Below are 20,809 nucleotides of genomic sequence, written 5' to 3' on the forward strand. Positions count from 1 at the left end.
TGATAACTAAGGCCACCAACATCATGACAGTCAAGTCTCACACTAATCGCTTGGTCTACGATGCCACTTTTTTTGGCATGTGATGTCAAATCTCGGATCCACGCAATATGTAAGGGGTCTACAATAGCCTATATAAAAAGCGCGCGCATCTCTAGAATAGGTGCGCGCTCACCTAATATATGTTACATGATAATGCAATAGCTATAACACTAATGGCACCTGCCATTTATCCAGCAAAATTAAAATAGCCTACCTTGTTGAAGCAGAAGAATGGTCATTCCTGTCAGCAAAACCCAGAACATAGGATTCTTCATGGTGATTTGACCGGTCGTTTATCTGTGTAGTAGTAGAAGATGGTGTTGTCGCTCAGATAGGCTACTATAAAAGCAAATCCTGGGAAAAGTGAAGTGTACCAGACTAAGTCCCGGTCCCTCTGACTGTAAAGCAGCCACCAACACAAGCAGTACCAAGTCCCTCCTTCACTAATGTATTGGTCGTGATTTGTAAGAGGCTGCTTGGATAGGCTTCCAGTGGCTTACAAAGACGCTGCTGTCCAGGAGCCTCATTTATCAAAGGTGCGTGCGCACAAAAATACTCAAAATCTTGTGTGCGCCAGTTTTCCCGCAAAGGTTGGTATTTATCCGTTTTGAACTTGAAGGGAAGTGTGCATATCTCCACGCCAATCTCACACCATTCGTGCGCACAACTTCTAGAAGGTTTATCAGATGTATTGCAAGCAAAATGCTTATTGTTCGTTTGGGGAAAATGGGAGGTGTTTGATGGACAGGAAATTATAATAATTTTAGGCAAAAACATTAAAACGTAGGCGGAATGATTAAACAGATGCATTCGACATTGGTAGATCGCATAGCAGGATGTCGTCTAATATTTATTTTTCTTATATTACAGCCTATATGCCTAAATCATAATCATATTGCAGGACGTCTCTCTTTGCTGACATAATTGGTTTAAATTATTCCGGATACACAACAAATTGATTAATTGGTCATTCAATACCCAAGCATGCTCCAAAGTAAATAGACGGGTAGCCTAGACAGTAGCCTATGTGACAATATGGGTAGGCTACAGAATTGCTGTGCGATATTAGGAGCGCGACATCATAGCCTAGTCTATTTCATTTCAGAGCCTATAGTATACTGACAAAGGCAGGAGATAGAAACACAAGAATGTATTGATAAATAAAATATTGAACAACAATTCGTATTTTGCATAGAAGTGTAGAGTGTAGCATTTACTTTCAATTGTTCTAAAGGGCAATCAATCATGCAGAATGCGCGGCCAGTGTTCGGCACAATAAGGCAGCATGCATTATTTTTGGGGGAAAAGTCACTGCCACATGCTTCCCACACCTCTACAGAAATGTGATCAAATTTGCTTTTGGCTTTTTTTTTTAGGAACTATCAGGTAGTGATGCGCAGGTTGACTCATAACTGATTCATAACCTGCAGTCCCCACGGATATATATCCGTAGGGTTGAATAAAGCAAAAACATTACATCAAAATCTATATATCTATAGGCTACATTGAGGTTTTTCTTTCATTATTTTTAGGCTATTTGGCATTAGTGTGTAAGCCTAAACTTTGGGGCCTAACTTTACGAGCCCCAAATAGCCTACATCCAAACGCCTTTGGAAACAGGCAGAAAAGGTTAACGTAGTTACACTGAGGCAAAAAGGACAATGTCGGAGTTTCATTTAATAAGAGGAAAGCTGCGATATGGAGAGCTGAGAAGAGAGGCCCATAAAAGTAATGTTTGAGAATGATTTGATGAAGTGGTAAAAGAGGATGATGATTGCATTGCCTATACCTGTGATGGTTGTGAGGTGCTATACAAATTCGACTGTCACAAGATGTGACTTCAAATAGGCATATGGCACGTCAAGGGAACTGTAGCCTCCTATTTAGATTGGTTAAATGGAAACTGATATCTGGACACTGAGTCTATGTCTATAACCTATTGTATTTTCTCCCTGGTCCCTAATCGTATTTGCTTCAAGAAATAAACAGAGATGACAGAGAAAACATTACCGATGTCAACTAATTTGAAGCATTCATTCTATAACATTATTCTGGTGAGCAAATGTTTATTTGGTCTTCTGTGGCAACATATAAAATGACAGAACAGAAGCTGCATGTATTTAATTATAGACAAGTTGACTAACAAATAGCCTGCCAAAATTTCTGAAATTATTAACAGAAACATATCGAAATTAGGCAAAATAATATACTGCACCCCTTGTCAAAAAATCGTTCTGCTGTCTCTGACTGTAGCCTACAGTACAGCACATTTTCTATATTTTTCGGTTAGGGTCGGGTGATGGCCTCAGATTTTCACTTCATCACATATATTTGGGCGGTTGCAGATGGGTTATTAGCAATTGCAGGCGTAGCTGACCCTTGCACCACTAGGGGAGACTGGGGATGGTAACACTTTTCACCTTTTAGATAATTTATGGCAGTGTATTCAAAACGTGATACAAACAATCGACATATGTCCTTTACAAATTTGTGTGGTTATTATATACGTAAATCAAACTGTAAATGCATAGTGTTGTCTTAAATACAAGGAGTGAAGTGTTACAATTTACCCCATGGTCTGGGTTAGTTGTAACAGTGGGGTGAATTGTAAAATAAAGAAAAAGTGCATAAATCATGACATTCAACTAATTATTGGAGGCCTTTATTGAGACCATGAGAGCACATTGTCATGTTTAACATTTTGTTCGGCAGAATAAAAAATATATATATATAAATAATAAAATGTAACCATTTTTACCCTCCACTAAATGGTCATTCTCAACCAAACACCAACTAGGCTAAAATAAACACATGGAAGTTTGTGGTGTGTCTGTGTGTGTAACTGAATGTTGGACATGTTCACATTCAGTACCACAGTTGTGACAGTGGTACTGTATGGCTGTCCTGTGGTAAAGGCTTGGTGGGCCCATAATGTGCATTCCCAGCACTGCACCCAGACCTCCTTGGACTTGGAATTGTTAAAGTGCTCTATGCACACAATGCAGAAGTTTTCCTCGTTGGAGGAATCGGAATGTTATGGTTCAATCTGCTTGGTTTTGGCTTTTTTCTTTAGCAGGACAGTTTTTGTTGTTGTTGTTCAGTGTGGTTTGTCTTGGCTTGCTTCTTTCCATATGTTTTTTAAGGCAGGGCAATTTTTGTTGTTGTTGAGTGCTTAACTTTTGATGCACTTCTTCCAATGCCTGCTTGACAGGTTTATCCGCCAAAATCACAGTTGTTCTCCTCTTCCAACCCCTTCTTGTAATTTTCCAAGGCCCTGCTTTTTGGAAGGGGCATACATCAACTGGGTTAAAATCAGAAGAGTAATCAGGTGTTTCCCAGCCACAGCCTGATACTGTACATGCGGGGTGGTGCCCTGTGAAGTGGCTGGAGAGGTGGCCTGGGAGGCAGCTGGAGAGGTGAACTGAGAGGCAGCTGGAGAGCAGTGGGCACAATGGGCATAAATTATACACGAGGAAGCTCTCTCGACCCCTTCTCCAGTAGCTTCTTTCTCTCTTTGCAGAATCTGTACAGAGTCACATGACATATGCCATACAACTGTGCAAGTTATTACAAGTAACCCTGACCCTTACAACCAAAAACCGTTAGCATTACTAACTTGCAGGAAATATCTCTACACAGACTAGTTATTAACTTGACATACGTTTTGTGAATGGAACTATAAAGCAGTTCATGTCATCACAAAGACACATTTGGTCAAAATATTTATTTTCTTACTTCAAAATCTGATTTATGTCAATAGAATCTGCAGAGTTTATCACAGGGACTTACTTTTTCAAATATGGGTTCAGGACTAAACTGATCTTGTTCATTGACTACAGCTCAGCGTTCCACACCATAGTGCCTTCAAAGCTCATCACTAAGTTAAGGACCCTGGGACTAAACACCTCCCTCTGCAACTGGATCCTGGACTTCCTGACGGGCCGCCCCCAGATGGTAAAGGTAAGTAACAGCACATTCGCCCCACATTCGCCACGATTATCCTCAACACGAGGGCCCCTCAGGGGTGCGTGCTCAGTTCCCTCCTGTACTCCCTGTTCACTCATGACTGCACGGCAAGGCATGACTACAACACTGTCATTAAGTTTGCCGATGACACAACAGTGGTAGGCCTGATCACCGACAACGACGAGACAGCCTATAGGGAGGAGGTCAAAGACCTGACCATGTGGTGCATGGACAACAACCTCTCTCTCGATGTGATCAAGAAAAAAGAGATGAATGTGGACTACAGAAAAAGGAGGACTGAGCATGCCACCATTGTCATCGATGGGGCAGTAGTGTGGCAGGTTGAAATATTCAAGTTCCTTGGCGTGTACATCACCAACAAACTAACATGGTCCAAGCAAACCAAGACAGTCGTGAAGAGGGCACGACAAAACCTATTCCACCTCGAGCACACAGCCATGCAATCTACATAGACAAACATTGGCAGTAGAATGGCCTTACTGAAGAGCTCAGTGACTTTCAACATGGCACCATCACAGGACGCCACCTGTCCAACAATTCAGTTCATAAAATGTCTGTATTACAACCACAATCCTTGGTTGTAATACTCACTACAGAGTTCCAAACTGCCTCTGGAAGCAATGTCAGCACCAGAACTGTTCGTTGGGAGCTTTATGAAATGGATTTCCATGGCCGAGCAGCCGCACACAAGTATAAGATCCCCATGCACAATGCCAAGAGTTGGTTAAAATAAAGCTCACTGTAAAGATCACTTCCATTGGACTCTGGAACATTGGACTCACTCTGGAGTGATGAATCACGCTTCACCATCTGGCAGCCCGATGGATATATCTGGGTTTGGTAGATGCCAGGAGGACACTACCTGCCCCAATGCATAGTGCCAACTGTAAAGTTGATCTGGGGATTTTTTTCATGGTTCGCGCTAGGCCCCTTAGTTCCAGTGAAGGGAAATCTTAAAGCTACAGCATACAATGACATTATAGACGCTTCTGTGCTTCCACCTTTGTGGAAAGTTTGGGGAAGGCCCTTTCCTGTTGCAGCATGGCAATGCCTGAGTGCACAAAATGAGGTCCATGCAGAAATGGTTTTTCGAGATTGGTGTGGAAGAACTTGACTGGCCTGCACTGAGCCCTTACCTCAAACCCATCAAACACCTTTGCGATGAATTGGAACGCCGACTGTGAGCCGGAACTAATCGTCCAACATCAGTGCCCGACCTCAGTAATGCCCCGCAGCAATGTTTCAACATCTAGTGGAAAGCCTTCCCAGAGGAGTGGAGGCTGTTATAGCAGCAAAGGGGGACCAACTCCATATTAATGCCCATGATTTCGAAATTAGATTTTTGACAAGCAGGTGTCCACATACTTTTGGTCATGTAGTGTATACTCAGCATTATGGACCTACTTATAAGCCTACAGCTCAAAAACAGCTTTGCTCTTTTCCTGAGTTTACTTGTGTTAGTGGAGAACAGTATGTAAACAGTGGCATAGAACAGTTTCACGGGGCCCTGCTAGGTTCGAGCAAGGTCCCAGCCTAACCAAAAAATATACACAGAGTGAACCAGACATTATGAACAGCTTCCTAATTTTGAATTGTACCCCTTTTGCCCTTGGAACAGCCTCAATTTGTCAGGGCACGGAATATACAAGACGTTGAAAGCATTCCACAGGGATGCTGGCCCATGTTGACTCCAATGCTTCACACAGTTGCGTAAAGTTGGCTGGATGTCCTTTGGGTGGTGGACCATTCTTGATGCACCTGGCACCTACTACCATACCCCATTCAAAGGCACTTAAATATTGTGTTCTACCCATTCACCCTCTGAATGGCACACACACAATCCATGTCTCAATTAACCAAAAAATATACACTGAGTGAACCAGACATTATGAACAGCTTCCTAATATTGAATTGTACCCCTTTTGCCCTTGGAACAGCCTCAATTTGTCAGGGCACGGAATATACAAGACGTTGAAAGCATTCCACAGGGATGCTGGCCCATGTTGACTCCAATGCTTCACACAGTTGCGTAAAGTTGGCTGGATGTCCTTTGGGTGGTGGACCATTCTTGATGCACCTGGCACCTACTACCATACCCCATTCAAAGGCACTTAAATATTGTGTTCTACCCATTCACCCTCTGAATGGCACACACACAATCCATGTCTCAATTATCTCAAGGCTTAAAAATCCTTCATTAATCTGTCTCCTCCCCTTCATCTACACTGATTGAAGTGGATTTAACAGATGACATCAACAAGGGATAATAGCTTTCACTTGGATTCATCTGGTCAGTCTTTGTCATAGAAAGAGCAGGTGTTCCTAAAGGGGGTGGGGGGATTATTTATTTTTTGCCATGTGACAGAGAAAAATTTGCTGTTTTATACATAGAGATCCTATTAAATTGACCCTTCACTAAGCCCCGCCCCAGAATGTGGGGCAACCAATCGCAGCGCTCCAATGGATAGCAACTGTTGTCGAGTCTGACACCTCCAACAAGCTCAGGTTTTAAATGCATGGAAGCCATTGAGGGTATTGCAAAAACAGTTTTCATCCAAAATCAAATTGTTTAAATGGGGTACTTGCTCTTGTGATTCCTGAAATGCTGAGCCTGTTGATACCAGCTCAGCTGGTTAGCTAGCTCACAGTCAGTATCATTGATCACACAACATTGCTAACACTAGCTAGCTAGCCAGTTAATATAACTCAAAATGTACAGTATGTTAGCTAGCTACTGTAAATTACTCATGTTTGAATACAACTCATCTGCTGTCGACATCAGGATACAATTTGGATACAAGATGTCTACATTAAGGTCCCCAAGAACACAGTGGCCTCCGCCCGGCCAAACTGAGCAATCGGAGTAGAAGGGACTTGGTCAGGGAGGTGACCAAGAACCCAATGGTCACTCTGACAGAGCTCCAGAGTTCCTCTGTTGAGATGGGAGAACCTTCCAGAAGGACAACCATCTCTACAGCACTCCACCAATCGGAACTTTATGGTAGAGCGACCAGCTGGAAGCCACTCCTGAGTAAAAGGCACATGACAGCCTGCTTGGAGTTTGCCAAAAGGCACCTAAACAAGATTCTATGATCTGATGAAACCAAAATTGAACTATTTGTCCTGAATGCCAAGTGTCATGTATGGAGGAAACCTGGCACCATCCCTATGGTGAAGCATGGTGGTGGCAGCATCATGCGGTGTGATTTTTTTCAGCAGCAGGGACTGGGAGACTTGTCAGGCTCGAGGGAAAGATGAACAGAGCAAAGTACAGATCATTGATGAAAACTTGCTCCAGAGCGCTCAGGACCTTAGACATCACAACGTTTCCCACTGAGCTTTGCCGATAGTGCTATTTTTCAGTTCTTCATGATATCTTAAAAAAAATCTGCAGCAGACAGGATTATCCACACATACGTAGCAGCTCATAGACAGAAGCATGCTACATGGCAGACCAATCCGAACTCATCTCTCGGCATGTCCAGCCCATCCATTATCTCAGCCAATCAACAACACCATCTGCATCGGCACGTTTTGCTCTTCATTGTAATCAGAGGTCTGATATAAATACTATGCATGCCAGTCTCTCTTGGCTAAGAGTTGAGGAGAGTCTGACTCCATCACTTCTTCTTTTTATAAGAAACATGAATGTGTTGAAAATCCCAAATTGTTTGCATAGTCAACACACAGCTCTGACACACATACACTTATCCCACCAGACATGCCACCAGGGGTCTTTTCATACAGTAGTTCCTCCTTTAAAAGTTGCGAGCTTGCACCGCGGGACTTAGAGGAACCCAGCATCACGGCTTCATTGCTAAAGACCACGACAAGGGGGAGTGAGAGCACTCATTATGTATTTGGGTCCGAAGGTTTTTATATGACCAATCTGTCATGAGTCCGACCGAGGATGGCTTCCCTTCCCGGTCGGGTGGCGCTCGGTGGTCGTCATCACCAGCCTATTAGCTGCCACTGATTGTCTTTCCTCCCCCTCCTTGTATGTTTATTGGTAGCACCTGTTTGTGATGATTAGTTGGGCTTCTTTAAACAGCCGGCCCGCCTGTTTGTTGTGCGGGATTAATTATTGTAACCTTCGGCTCTGTAGTAGAGGAACGTGTTTGTTCCTGGTCGTGAATTTTCAGTTGTACATTTTTCATTCCCCGTGTTTGGGGCCGTTATTATTGTGAGCACCCTGTGGTGCGTTGGTGCATTAAAGAGCACAGCATTGCACTCTCTGTCTCCTGCGTCTGACTCCACACCCACGACACCCGGAGCATTACACAATCATATCGAGTGGTTCCAATGACGAATTTTGACGCGAGCCACCCTTGCCTTGTGTCGTTCTTCAACAAAGATGGCTGACAAAACATTACGGTGGAACCAGATGTAAGTTGTTATAACATCATAACGAGTCAAGCAAAACATTTACAATTGAGAGGAATATGTTACTTAATGTAAGAGACAAACATTTGTGCATATTTTCTTTCATAGAGTTACAGTGCCTTGCGAAAGTATTCGGCCCCCTTGAACTTTGCGACCTTTTGCCACATTTCAGGCTTCAAACATATAAAACTGTATTTTTTGTGAAGAATCAACAACAAGTGGGACACAATCATGAAGTGGAACGACATTTATTGGATATTTCAAACTTTTTTAACAAATCAAAAACTGAAAAATTGGGCGTGCAAAATTATTCAGCCCCTTTACTTTCAGTGCAGCAAACTCTCTCCAGAAGTTCAGTGAGGATCTCTAAATGATCCAATGTTGACCTAAATGACTAATGATGATAAATACAATCCACCTGTGTGTAATCAAGTCTCCGTATAAATGCACCTGCACTGTGATAGTCTCAGAGGTCCGTTAAAAGCGCAGAGAGCATCATGAAGAACAAGGAACACACCAGGCAGGTCCGAGATACTGTTGTGAAGAAGTTTAAAGCCGGATTTGGATACAAAAAGATTTCCCAAGCTTTAAACATCCCAAGGAGCACTGTGCAAGCGATAATATTGAAATGGAAGGAGTATCAGACCACTGCAAATCTACCAAGACCTGGCCGTCCCTCTAAACTTTCAGCTCATACAAGGAGAAGACTGATCAGAGATGCAGCCAAGAGGCCCATGATCACTCTGGATGAACTGCAGAGATCTACAGCTGAGGTGGGAGACTCTGTCCATAGGACAACAATCAGTCGTATATTGCACAAATCTGGCCTTTATGGAAGAGTGGCAAGAACAAAGCCATTTCTTAAAGATATCCATAAAAAGTGTCGTTTAAAGTTTGCCACAAGCCACCTGGGAGACACACCAAACATGTGGAAGAAGGTGCTCTGGTCAGATGAAACCAAAATTGAACTTTTTGGCAACAATGCAAAACGTTATGTTTGGCGTAAAAGCAACACAGCGCATCACCCTGAACACACCATCCCCACTGTCAAACATGGTGGTGGCAGCATCATGGTTTGGGCCTGCTTTTCTTCAGCAGGGACAGGGAAGATGGTTAAAATTGATGGGAAGATGGATGGAGCCAAATACAGGACCATTCTGGAAGAAAACCTGATGGAGTCTGCAAAAGACCTGAGACTGGGACGGAGATTTGTCTTCCAACAAGACAATGATCCAAAACATAAAGCAAAATCTACAATGGAATGGTTCAAAAATAAACATATCCAGGTGTTAGAATGGCCAAGTCAAAGTCCAGACCTGAATCCAATCGAGAGTCTGTGGAAAGAACTGAAAACTGCTGTTTTCAAATGCTCTCCATCCAACCTCACTGAGCTCAAGCTGTTTTGCAAGGAGGAATGGGAAAAAATTTCTGTCTCTCGATGTGCAAAACTGATAGAGACATACCCCAAGCGACTTACAGCTGTAATCGCAGCAAAAGGTGGTGCTACAAAGTATTAACTTAAGGGGGCTGAATAATTTTGCACGCCCAATTTTTCAGTTTTTGATTTGTTAAAAACGTTTGAAATATCCAATAAATGTCATTCCACTTCATGATTGTGTCCCACTTGTTGTTGATTCTTCACAAAAAAATACAGTTTTATATCTTTATGTTTGAAGCCTGAAATGTGGCAAAAGGTCGCGAAGTTCAAGGGGGCCAAATACTTTCGCAAGGCACTGTAATTTATGAAAATAGCTATTTAGCAAGTTATCTGACTAGCTAACATTAGCCAGCTAGCTAGTGTTTGGAGAATGAATTTGAAATTCGTGTTCTATAATGTTTTTAGGGACTCCTGAGAAAATAAGCAAACCAGGCTGTCGTCTTGTGAAACAGTGGATGTAAAGAATCTAGTGAGCTAAAGTATCTACTGAAAATTGAATCTACAATTGTGTAAGCTTGCCTTGCAATGCAGCTGAAGTTACATAGCTGTAATACATAACAAGCTGAAGTTACATAGCTGTAATACATAACTGTTTGCCTATGGATGTGTAGCTAGTTACAGTATGTAGCCGATCTGTGTATGGTACCTAAAACATTAGGTTCTGAACTAATATTCATACCAATCAGTGAATACTTAATTTGTTTAGGGAAAAAAGTTGCTTTCAGAACAATTCTTTTTGATTGAAAATAAAAAAGGTTTTGACATGTGGAAGAGGGAAAGGAATGTGATGGGAACAGCAATTTGTTGCAAGTTGGGGAGGAGGGCTAATAGCTGAACAATAGACTATTCAACCTTTACTAAAGAATAGTCTAATAGCCAAACTAGGAGTGTACACCCCCTCCTATTACAGAACTACCAAGGGGTAGCTTGCTACTCAATGTAATAAAGTAATGACTTTTCAAATAAGTTACCTTACACGTTATGTTGGCTGACAATTTGTTAGCTACGCTGTCCTTACGAACCACATAGCATATCATTAAAGCAGTATGTACCGGTATGTTAGCTAGCTACCTAAAGTTAGTAGTTATACAAGGTAGTTATACATTAGTAGTAATCAAACTTGCCAGTATATTAACTATAGTCTATCTAACTACCCAACATTTATTGACTTGATTATTCTTGTTATTCTTAGCTTAGCTAAATGGTATAGTCGTTGTGCTTTCTCAATGGACATTCGGGTGCTTTCGTAAATTCGCTCTGGCTATATATAGGCTGGACAATAGAACAAGTGAAAGAAAACTCACCCAAGGCTGAAAAACGGCTTAAGAACGTTGGCTAAACTGGAACACTAGCGTGAGCCCTTAGCAAATTAATGGACTCGAACGTCCGCAGAGCTCATTTTGACTGGAGTGATGCTTAGAATTCCATTAAAAATGTATCTCTTTTTATTTTACCACTATAATCTGTTCTTCAGACGAAACTGGAAAAACAAACTTGTGTAGAAAGTAAACATCTGCACCTCGATGGTGTCAACTGTGCTTATGTCTGTGTAATGAAAAAGTAAAAACTTTGACTATTTCTGGTCTAGCGATTGATGACAAATGAGCTCGCTGCCCAGACTTACATAATTACAAAGACTAGATTCTCCTGATTAAAATGGTGCCCGGGTAACATTTTTGCTTCCGTCCCTCTCCTCGCCCCTACCTGGGCTCAAACCATGGACCCTCTGCACACAGACAGCCACCCTCGAAGCATCATTACCCATCACTCCACAAAATCCGCTGCCCTTGCAGAGCAAGGAGAACTACTTCAATGTCTCAGAGCGAGTGACCTCACCGATTGAAACACGATTAGCGCTCACCCCGCTAACTAGCTAGCCATTTCACACTGGTTACACCCGACTTGAAAAAAATATAAATATACACATTGCGAGATATTTGGTGAGATAGACAGACATGCCTATATTTCCCCCATAGGAAACTTCAGAGTTCCAATATTATTTTTGTTGTTTAAATTTTAACTACAAAACAACGTGAGCAGGTCTCATTGCCAACAATAGCGAAGCAGGCAGTGTGATGTTGAACAATAAGCTGGGAATAGAACTTTCGAAAGGCGAGTTGGTTCTACGGTGCTTAATAGAACTAATAGGAGCTGGCAGGATGAAAAATGCACTAAAATAAGGCCTGTTTTTTCGCGTTTACTTCAAAACGACGGCAAGCAGCTGGGAAATATGGTCATATTATGAAACTGGGCTCCACAGCGGATGTAGAAAGTAAACATCCGCACCTCGATGGTGTCAACTGTGTTTATGTCTGCGTAATGAAAAAGTAGGGAAAAAATAAAACGTATATTTCTGGTCTAGCGATCGATGACAAACGAGCTCGCTGCCCAGACTTACATAAATACAAAGAAGAGATTCTCCTGATTTAAAATGGTACCCATGTAACAGTTTTGCTTCTGTCCCTCTCCTCACCCCTACCTGGCCTCAAACCAGGGATCCTCTGCACACATAGACAACAGCCACCCTCGAAGCACCGTTACCCATCGCTCCACAAAAGCCTACTATCTACACAGATTTCAGAGCACTCTCGCCTGAGTGTACCAGAGTGCAGAATAATTACTGTACAAGTGCTCAACACCCGTTGAATATGGCCGGTGTCAGTAAACGTCGGGGAAAAAACGTAATTAAATTGTGTCCTGCAGCACATTTACAGTCACCAACGCTCTGGTTAACACTAAAATTGCCTTACCAGCTCTGCTAGGGCGAGTAAAATGGTCAAAGTGGTCTCATTTTTGTCTGGAAGTAGCTAGCCAATGTTAGCTTAGGTGCTTGACACCGATGTAAGGCCAGAACGCTCAAATCAAACCTACTTCTCGGCCCGAACATCCAGTGTGTGCTTCAAGACTACCTCTTTCCCAACTGTATTTAATTTTTATTTATTTATTTATTTTGCTCCTTTGCACCCCATTATTTTTTTATTTCTACTTTGCACATTCTTCCATTGCAAAACTACCATTCCAGTATTTTACTTGCTATATTGTATTTACTTTGCCATCATGGCCTTTTTTTGCCTTTACCTCCCTTCTCACCTCATTTGCTCACATTGTATATAGACTTGTTTATACTGCATTATTGACTGTATGTTTGTTTTTACTCCATGTGTAACTCTGTGTCGTTTTATCTGTCGAACTGCTTTGCTTTATCTTGGCCAGGTCGCAATTGTAAATGAGAACTTGTTCTCAACTTGCCTACCTGGTTAAATAAAGGTAAAATAAATAAAATAAAAAAGAGCGAAACAGTCTGAATTTACAAACGGACAATTTTGCTCTGAATGGAAACAGCATAATATTAATCAAATGAATCCCATATACTAAGTTATTACAAAAAAAGGGTTTGAATTCTCTGGTAATGCCAATACGGAATACTATCAAATGCTTCTCAACGATGGCCTTTGGTGGTCAAACTAGCAATAACTTGCAGTAACAGAAGAAATGGCTGAGAATTAAATGACGTGCCACAGAATGCTGCAGCAGCACGCAAGGTGTGCCACAGTATGACTCAACTTTTAAAGGAGGACCCACTGTAGTCCACAAATCCAGAACAAATTCAAGAAAATGTACACTATTATATAGAGTTCTTATTGCATGGAACTTCCTTCCATCTCATATTGCTCAAATAAACAGCAAGCCTGGTTTAAAAAAAAACAGATAAAGCAACACCTCGTGGTACAATGCCTCTCCCCTATTTGACCTAGATAGTTTGTGTGTATGCATTGATATGTAGGCTACGTAGGCTATATATGTAGTTCTGTCCTTGAGCTGTTCTTGTCTAATGATGGTATGTATTATGTCATTCTGTGTTGTTTTGTGTGGACCCCAGGAAGAGTAGCTGCTGCTTTTGCAACAGCTAATGGGGATCCTAATAAAAATACCATACACCAACTGGTTCAACTGGCTGACTGAAGTGCAAGGTAAGATAGCAGTTCAATTGTTAGTCTATCGGCAACTGCATATTATTCCATTTGTGATTTGAATGTGTATTTTAAATGTTTTACTGTGTACTCCGTAGATGGAGAATGTCCTCCTCCAACAGTGGCATTGGAGTTTGCTACCAGTGCGACGGTGGTGCCACCCCTGGGGTTTGCGGAAACCCAGACCATAGAGTTCCTCCACACAGCGAGAGGCAGTCTCACTGGTCAGCAGAAGATAAAGTACCCAGAGGCATACACATGTGCTGTGACACTAAGGCTCCCTCTTCATAGCAACTATAATACCTTTAGGGAATTCATGACCTCAGTGTTGCATAAACACACCTTAGTGGATAGTGACATAATAGTTAGAGCATTGGAGGGTGTCGGGCAGAATCAGAAATCTTTAGGTAACATTTATAGATAAGATGTTTTATTTTCATAATATGCTTGTGAGATACTTGTCATTTAGAATGTGTCTTTTTGTACTATAGTGTTGGCCGTTTGCAGTTATCATTTCTCTGTCAGGGCTCAGTTACTTGGGCCCCAGAAAGGGGAGAGGTCAAGCTTGTCTTCATATGTAAACATATCTTTTAAACCATGTGAAGGGATGATTGAGGAGGAAGCAATTACCTCTTGGCTCCACAATGTCTGTGTGCCAGTCACTCCCTACTTTTCCCATCGGGGAGAGGAGGATGGCAGTGTCTGGAACCATTCTATGTTCACTCTGAGGTTGTGCTTATCTTGACCTAGAGGCTCACTCTCCTTTCCGTGAGCTTGTCCAGGATGGGTTGTATTTAGGATGGGAGTGTGTAAAATGACAATTGATATATACCATTGGATGAGGTAATGTCTTGGTACTATTTTGTACCAAGAACGAGATAAGAGCTTCGTTTAGGAGACCAAACTGAACGATAATTTATAGCTAAATACTGTCTGGCGTTGGGATACTCCTCTCTCAAGTAAAATCTTTCTTTGTATAATGTTCTTAAAATCTGTTATTTGTCATGTCGACTATGGGGTTGGATCTTTGCAACAAATGATCTCAGTTGCCATTATGTTGACACTCTCAGAGAATTCATTTATAGACACTGAATTGATCTGAGAGTCACAGGGCTATGGTGAAGTTCATATAATTAAAGATGGACTTTATGATAACTCTGACTTGTGTGTGGTTTTCATTCATCTGCAATTAAACTCATTATAATCAATTTTGTTGTGTTTGTCTTGGTGATTCATGGTTTAGTTGTTTTTCAGAAACACTATTAACCAATATCCTTTGCTGATATTGACTGACGTTGACTGAAGTACTGCTGCCGTATTGCAGCCAACTCATCCAAATCTGATCATTTGATGTCCTACATTTAAGAACAAATTAAATTAAACCATTATCCTTGAATTAGAACTATATGCAATGATAAAGCTTCCCATCCATTGCATTAAGTGGCAGCTCCACTTCTGGGAATTGCACCTTTGTAGTGACTTATCAAATTCCAAATGCATTGATATAAGAACTAGATCCACTAGTCCAAGGCTCTCCAACCCTGTTCCTGGAGAGCTACCCTCCTTTAGGATTTTGATCCAATCTCAGTTGTAACTAACCTGATTAACGTATTAACCTGGTAATTATTAAAATCAGGTGCGCTAGATTAGGGTTGGAGTGAAAACCTACAGGACAGTAGTTCTCCAGGAACAGGGTTGGAGAGCTCTGCACCAGTCCAGCTTCAACCACATTATTCATGCTGTCACAATGTGTCAACAAGTTATGTTGGTAACTGTAATAGGCTGCTGTACGGGAGCCAAAACACCGGTCCGTTAGAATCCCTATGTTGATTTTTTTTAAATGAGGTCTGTAGGGTGTTAATTTTAATAATTTATAAAAGTCCTGTTTTAATTTCCATTAAGAATGTTCTGTTGCCGTCCCACGACAGGCACGCTCTGAATGCTCCAATCCAGTGTTTGCAGTAGGCTCTCCTGGGTCGTGTTGTACTAAGCGGAAGACAAATATTCTGTTAGCAGATGGCGCTGTTGTGCTAAAGAGCCATAGAGCAAAATACAATAGACCTCAACCATAGGCCGTATATCTTAAAAGTACCGGGCTCTCTCCAAATTTTATTTTTAAAAGTCATGATGGAATGGAAGTACCTAACTTTTGTTATGGCCATCTCTTTCTAATCTCTGGTCCCAGTCCGTTAAGAGTTGAAGATGTCTGTCGTACCTTTCTAGACACCCAAATCATATTGTGTGTATAGGGGGAGGGTGGAAGGTGGAAGGTGTTTCCAAAAGAAGGGAATACAGTAATGGCAAAGCAAAAAACAATGATGAATAATGGTAGATAAATCCACAACCCAATAGGGAAATCAACAGAGCATGATAAAGTAATTCAAAATCAAAGGTAAATGGAGAGGCGGGGTATATGTTGAATGGAGAAGTACTTCGCTTTTGGGAAGGTCTCCTCTCATCCTTCAACTCTGGTCAAGGTCCGCTCCAGTTCAGCTACAGTACGAGTTGTCTAGTTACCTCAACGGTGTCAGGACCACTACGCACTGCCAACTCCAGTAGTACCTAAACACATAGATATGTCTCTGAACCCACTGAGGGGCCATAAACCTTGAGACTATTTTTTTAAGGACTGAAGATGTCTGTAGTACCTTTGTAGAGACCAAATCATACAGTGTGTGAAAGAGGGGGAGTCTTACCTCGGGTACTGTGCAAGGAGGAGGGGGTTTCCAAAGCTTTGGTTGATGGTGGTGTGATGGTGATGTCCTAATTGGTGGTGTTATTATTGGTGAATTAAAAATGAACTGATTCAAGGACTGAAAAAACAGGAGTCGTTAACATTTCTAACAGTATTATAAAAATGAACTGATTCAAAGGAACGAGTGGCGCTGAAGATACAGCATCCAATCCCTCGTCCCAGTAGGGGAGTATCAGGGGTGTAGTAAGTCACGTTGGAGAGTCGGAAAGAGTGGCGCTGAAGATATAGCGTCCAATCCGATTGTTCCAGTGACATTTTATTTTTATGTAGCTAACAACCCCTAAAGTATTCGATTGTTTAATCTGTGCCAACTCTCAGAGCCTCCGCCCTACTGTATGATAACAATCGTGCATTGACAGGCGATGCAGCTTTAAAAAACTAGCAACAAAAACAAACAAATTCTTCAGACAAACATCACTATAGCTAGCTAGCTAGCTACAATAGCTGGCTAACGATTTATAGACAACTATTTTAATGTCAAAAGCAGGCAGATCTAGCTAGCTAACGTTGGTAGCTAGGTAACATTATATTATCTAGCTACTTTCTTTACAGCTGTTACACCACTCTCACTCAACACATTAAGTTAACGTTACCTGGCTATTGATGGTTAAAGTCCTTCTCTTCTGTCCATGAGCAGTTGTTTGGTGCAATCAAAGATGGTAAATTATATTATTTTGAGAAACTGGGCAGCCATTGTTAACTAGCTAGATTTTTTTTACCTCAGAAGAACAGTTAACAACAAAATCTATTACTCATATTATACTTATAGTTGAATCGCTGTGACATATGAAATACAAGTGATAGTGTAATCAATGTGTAATAACTATGTAAAAAAATGATGAACATTAATTTATGAATTATTATGTGACGTGCCATTTTTATGAAATGTTATCTGGCGTGTATCTTTTTTGACATGCAAAGACCCAAACAGCGTTCCATAGAGCTGTCCTTATATCAAGGCATGCTGCATGCTAATTATCTATAGGCTACGTTTCAACTGGTCAATTTCAAATAATTAAAAAAAACAGAATAATTTTTAAACAACATTTTGAAATAAACTATTCCACCTCCTTATTAACTGACATAGAAGTAGCCCATTTCACCATCTCACAGTTGCGGACAAGTTACACTTGAGGAATGCTATGCTAATGTAAGGCGAGAATTAGCTAGATGGGCCAGACAAACTTCTCTCTTCGACGAGAACCCATGTTTCCAGACATTTGCGCATCTCCATTCAGAACACCACCTGCCTGAAATCTTTCCCCATAGCACATTTTTCGGTTGGTACCCACATTGCCTTCATTGTTGTTTTCTTTTTAATAATTACTTTGGGCATGTGTGTGTTCCTATTAAAGTAAATGCCTTATTACGTTATCATAATAGTTTCTGTATATTGTGTTGTCGTTTCTACTGTACACCGTATGTAGCTATGTATGGAGCATGATGTATTCTGTGTGTTTTCCTTTATAACTGAGGACACGAAAGGTACTAATTTCATAACCTTTATGGATGGTGTTATACTCAATTGTGCTTATGTAGCAAGCTACATTATTCTATTAGCTCTGTAAAACAATGTGAATGGCATCAGAGAAGTATTAGCTTGTGCTGTATCCTTTGAAGCTGTCCTGGCCTTATCATGACCATGGCCTGTGTATTAATTTGTGAACCACAACCTGGATTCGGTCCTATTTAGCGAAATTGGAAATTGTGTTTTTTACTTTGGATAAAACTAGACACTCCGAGCTAGAAAATAAAATATAACATACACTGTAGTTGAGGAACAATGAGACAATAATTCTGCTTTCAAAGTTGATAAACTTGTAACCCCACTTTTGAGAAAATGGTCCATGAATGACTTTTTGCATCGTTCACACCCTCTTAAGCCTTAGCCCCACCCATCTCTTTAAGGATTCACAGTGTAGTAAACAAGCAAAGATTTGAAGCCTAAAAGTGGTGAAAGTAGTAGCAAAAAGTTGTACTAAAAATAACTTAATCTAGTCCTTGGTTTATATCCTAATCTGACTTTGGTGCAGGTCATGTTGTTCTTCACATTAATGTATCTGGGTAACACCCACTATATCAAATAAAATGTGTCTCATGTACAGGATACAGAAGGTGTAAACTGTACAGTGAAATGGTTACTTGCTTAGTGGAGTCTTTTGTTGAGACAAACAACTGGGAACTCTGGAAAAAAATTAAACTCAAGACTGAATAATCGTTTTGAATGGTCATCCAACTCAGAATTCCAACTCGGGAACTCTGGCATCTCACTAGACCTCCTACACAAATCATACACTTAATGTTAGCTAGCGAACCAGCTAGTTAACCATAACTAGCTAGCTAGCTAATAGTATGTTTTTTAACTTGCAATGAAAACTAGTTCATGACAAAATTATAAAATTATAATATCTAAAAATGTAGCTAGAATACTTGGATGAACGCTTCTCCCTCTGTCATGGATGCCATAGTTGCCCTTAGTTTGAAGATGTAATCCAGAGACGGCTGTTTTATACAACAGCCTTCTTTCTGTGTTCTGTTTTTAGACTCTCTCCGAATTTGGCAAACATCTCTCTGATTCCAACAGGCATTCCACTGATTTCGAAACTCGGTCAACTTCTTCTGTTATAGCGACACCGTTCCTTCCCCACCATTTTCATCAGAAGACTCTACAATGCTGGTTTAAAGAAAATGTTTTTACCTAAATGAGGGATTTCTTCATTGTCTAATTCATTTTCAGAGTCAGCATGGCACGATCATCCTCTAGAACAGGCCTGGGCAAAGGCCGGCCCGTGGGCCATATGCCGCCACGACCTGATTCAATACGGCCCGCGGAATCATACTCAGATCACATAAAGTATTTGCGATAGTAAAGTTTTGAAAAACCTTTCACCTTTTTCTCCTTGGCCCTGGATGAGAGCAGTGACACAGCACAATTGTTGATATTCTTACGAGACATAACCCCAGACTTTGAAATTACAGAGGAGCTTGCTTCAGTGCAGTCAATGAAGAGCAGAACCACAGGGAAATATTTTTGGGAGGAGGTTAATAAGTGTGTGGCAAAACTGGGACTGAGTTTTGAAAGGTTATCCAGTGGGACCACTGATGGGTGCCCAAACTTGACAGGAAAAAACATTAGCCTTTTGAAAGGAAAACAAGATCAAGTAGCTGAGCTGAACACAGATCAGAAAATATTTTTTCTGCATTGCATTATTCATCAGGGGGTAATCTGGAAATGTGTTCTGGAAATGAGCCATGTTGTGGATACAGTCACTAAAGTGGTAAAATTCATAAGAGCAAAATCTTTAAACCACAGGCAGTTTGTCTCACTGTTGGAAGAGACAGAGTCGGGTCATGCAGATCTCCCCTACCCAGGGATGGACTGAGAATGAAAAATGGCCCCGGACTTTTTGACTCAGACCGCCCACCAAATCCCCCCGAGCGATACACCACCACCCACACAACCCAAGCCACACTTTATGTAAACAAGATTACTGAACAATATTTCTAACAATAACGTTAGTAAAATATATGCAGAATAGAACAAGGATAACGTGTTTCTCTTAGGAGGAGGCTGGCTAGAAGGAGCACATATTGTCACAATGGCACTGGCAGCAAGGTGGCAAGAATCTGAGGTGGTTGCAAGATCCAGGCTCTTCGCTGGTCTTGGCAGAACACTGACATTCCTGTCTTGCAGGAAATCACTCACAGAACGAGCAGTATGGCTGGTGGCATTGTCATGCTGGAGGGTCATGTCAGGATGAGCCTGCAGGAACACATGAGGAAGGAGGATGTCTTCCCTGTAACGCATAGCGTTGAGATTGCCTGCAATGACAAGAGCTCAGTTCGATGATGCTGTGACACACCGCCCCAGACCATGACGGACCCTCCACCTCCAAATCGATCCCACTCCACAGTACAGGCCTTGGTGTAACGCTCATTCCTTCGAAAATAAATGCGAATCCGACCATCACCCCGTGTGAGACAAAACTGCGACTCATCAGTGAAGAGCACTTTTTGCCAGTCCTGTCTGGTCCAGCGACGGTGGGTTTGTGCCCATAGGTGACGTTGTTGCCAGTGATGTCTGGTGAGGACCTGCCTTACAACCGGCCTACAAGCCCTCAATCCAGCCTCTCTCAGCCTATTGCGGACAGTCTGAGCACTGATGGAGGGATTGTGCGTTCCAGGTGTAACTCGGGCAGTTGTTGTTGCCATCCTGTATCTGTTCTGCAGGTGTAA

General features: G+C 41.5%; 1 protein-coding gene across 1 annotated transcript in view; it reads right to left on the bottom strand.

The window, feature by feature from the left end:
- LOC109892872 (opioid-binding protein/cell adhesion molecule) overlaps positions 1-521 on the bottom strand; it is a 524,317-nt gene extending 523,796 nt beyond the window's left edge. Inside the window, exon 1 of the mRNA XM_020485718.2 lies at positions 254-521. Within this exon, the coding sequence (XP_020341307.1) occupies positions 254-314 (61 nt within the window). The 5' untranslated portion in view covers positions 315-521. The remainder of the gene's footprint in view (positions 1-253) is intronic.
- Positions 522-20,809: the final 20,288 nt, after the last annotated feature.

This window comes from Oncorhynchus kisutch, linkage group LG6, assembly GCF_002021735.2.
Source record: "Oncorhynchus kisutch isolate 150728-3 linkage group LG6, Okis_V2, whole genome shotgun sequence".
NCBI lineage: Eukaryota > Metazoa > Chordata > Actinopteri > Salmoniformes > Salmonidae > Oncorhynchus > Oncorhynchus kisutch.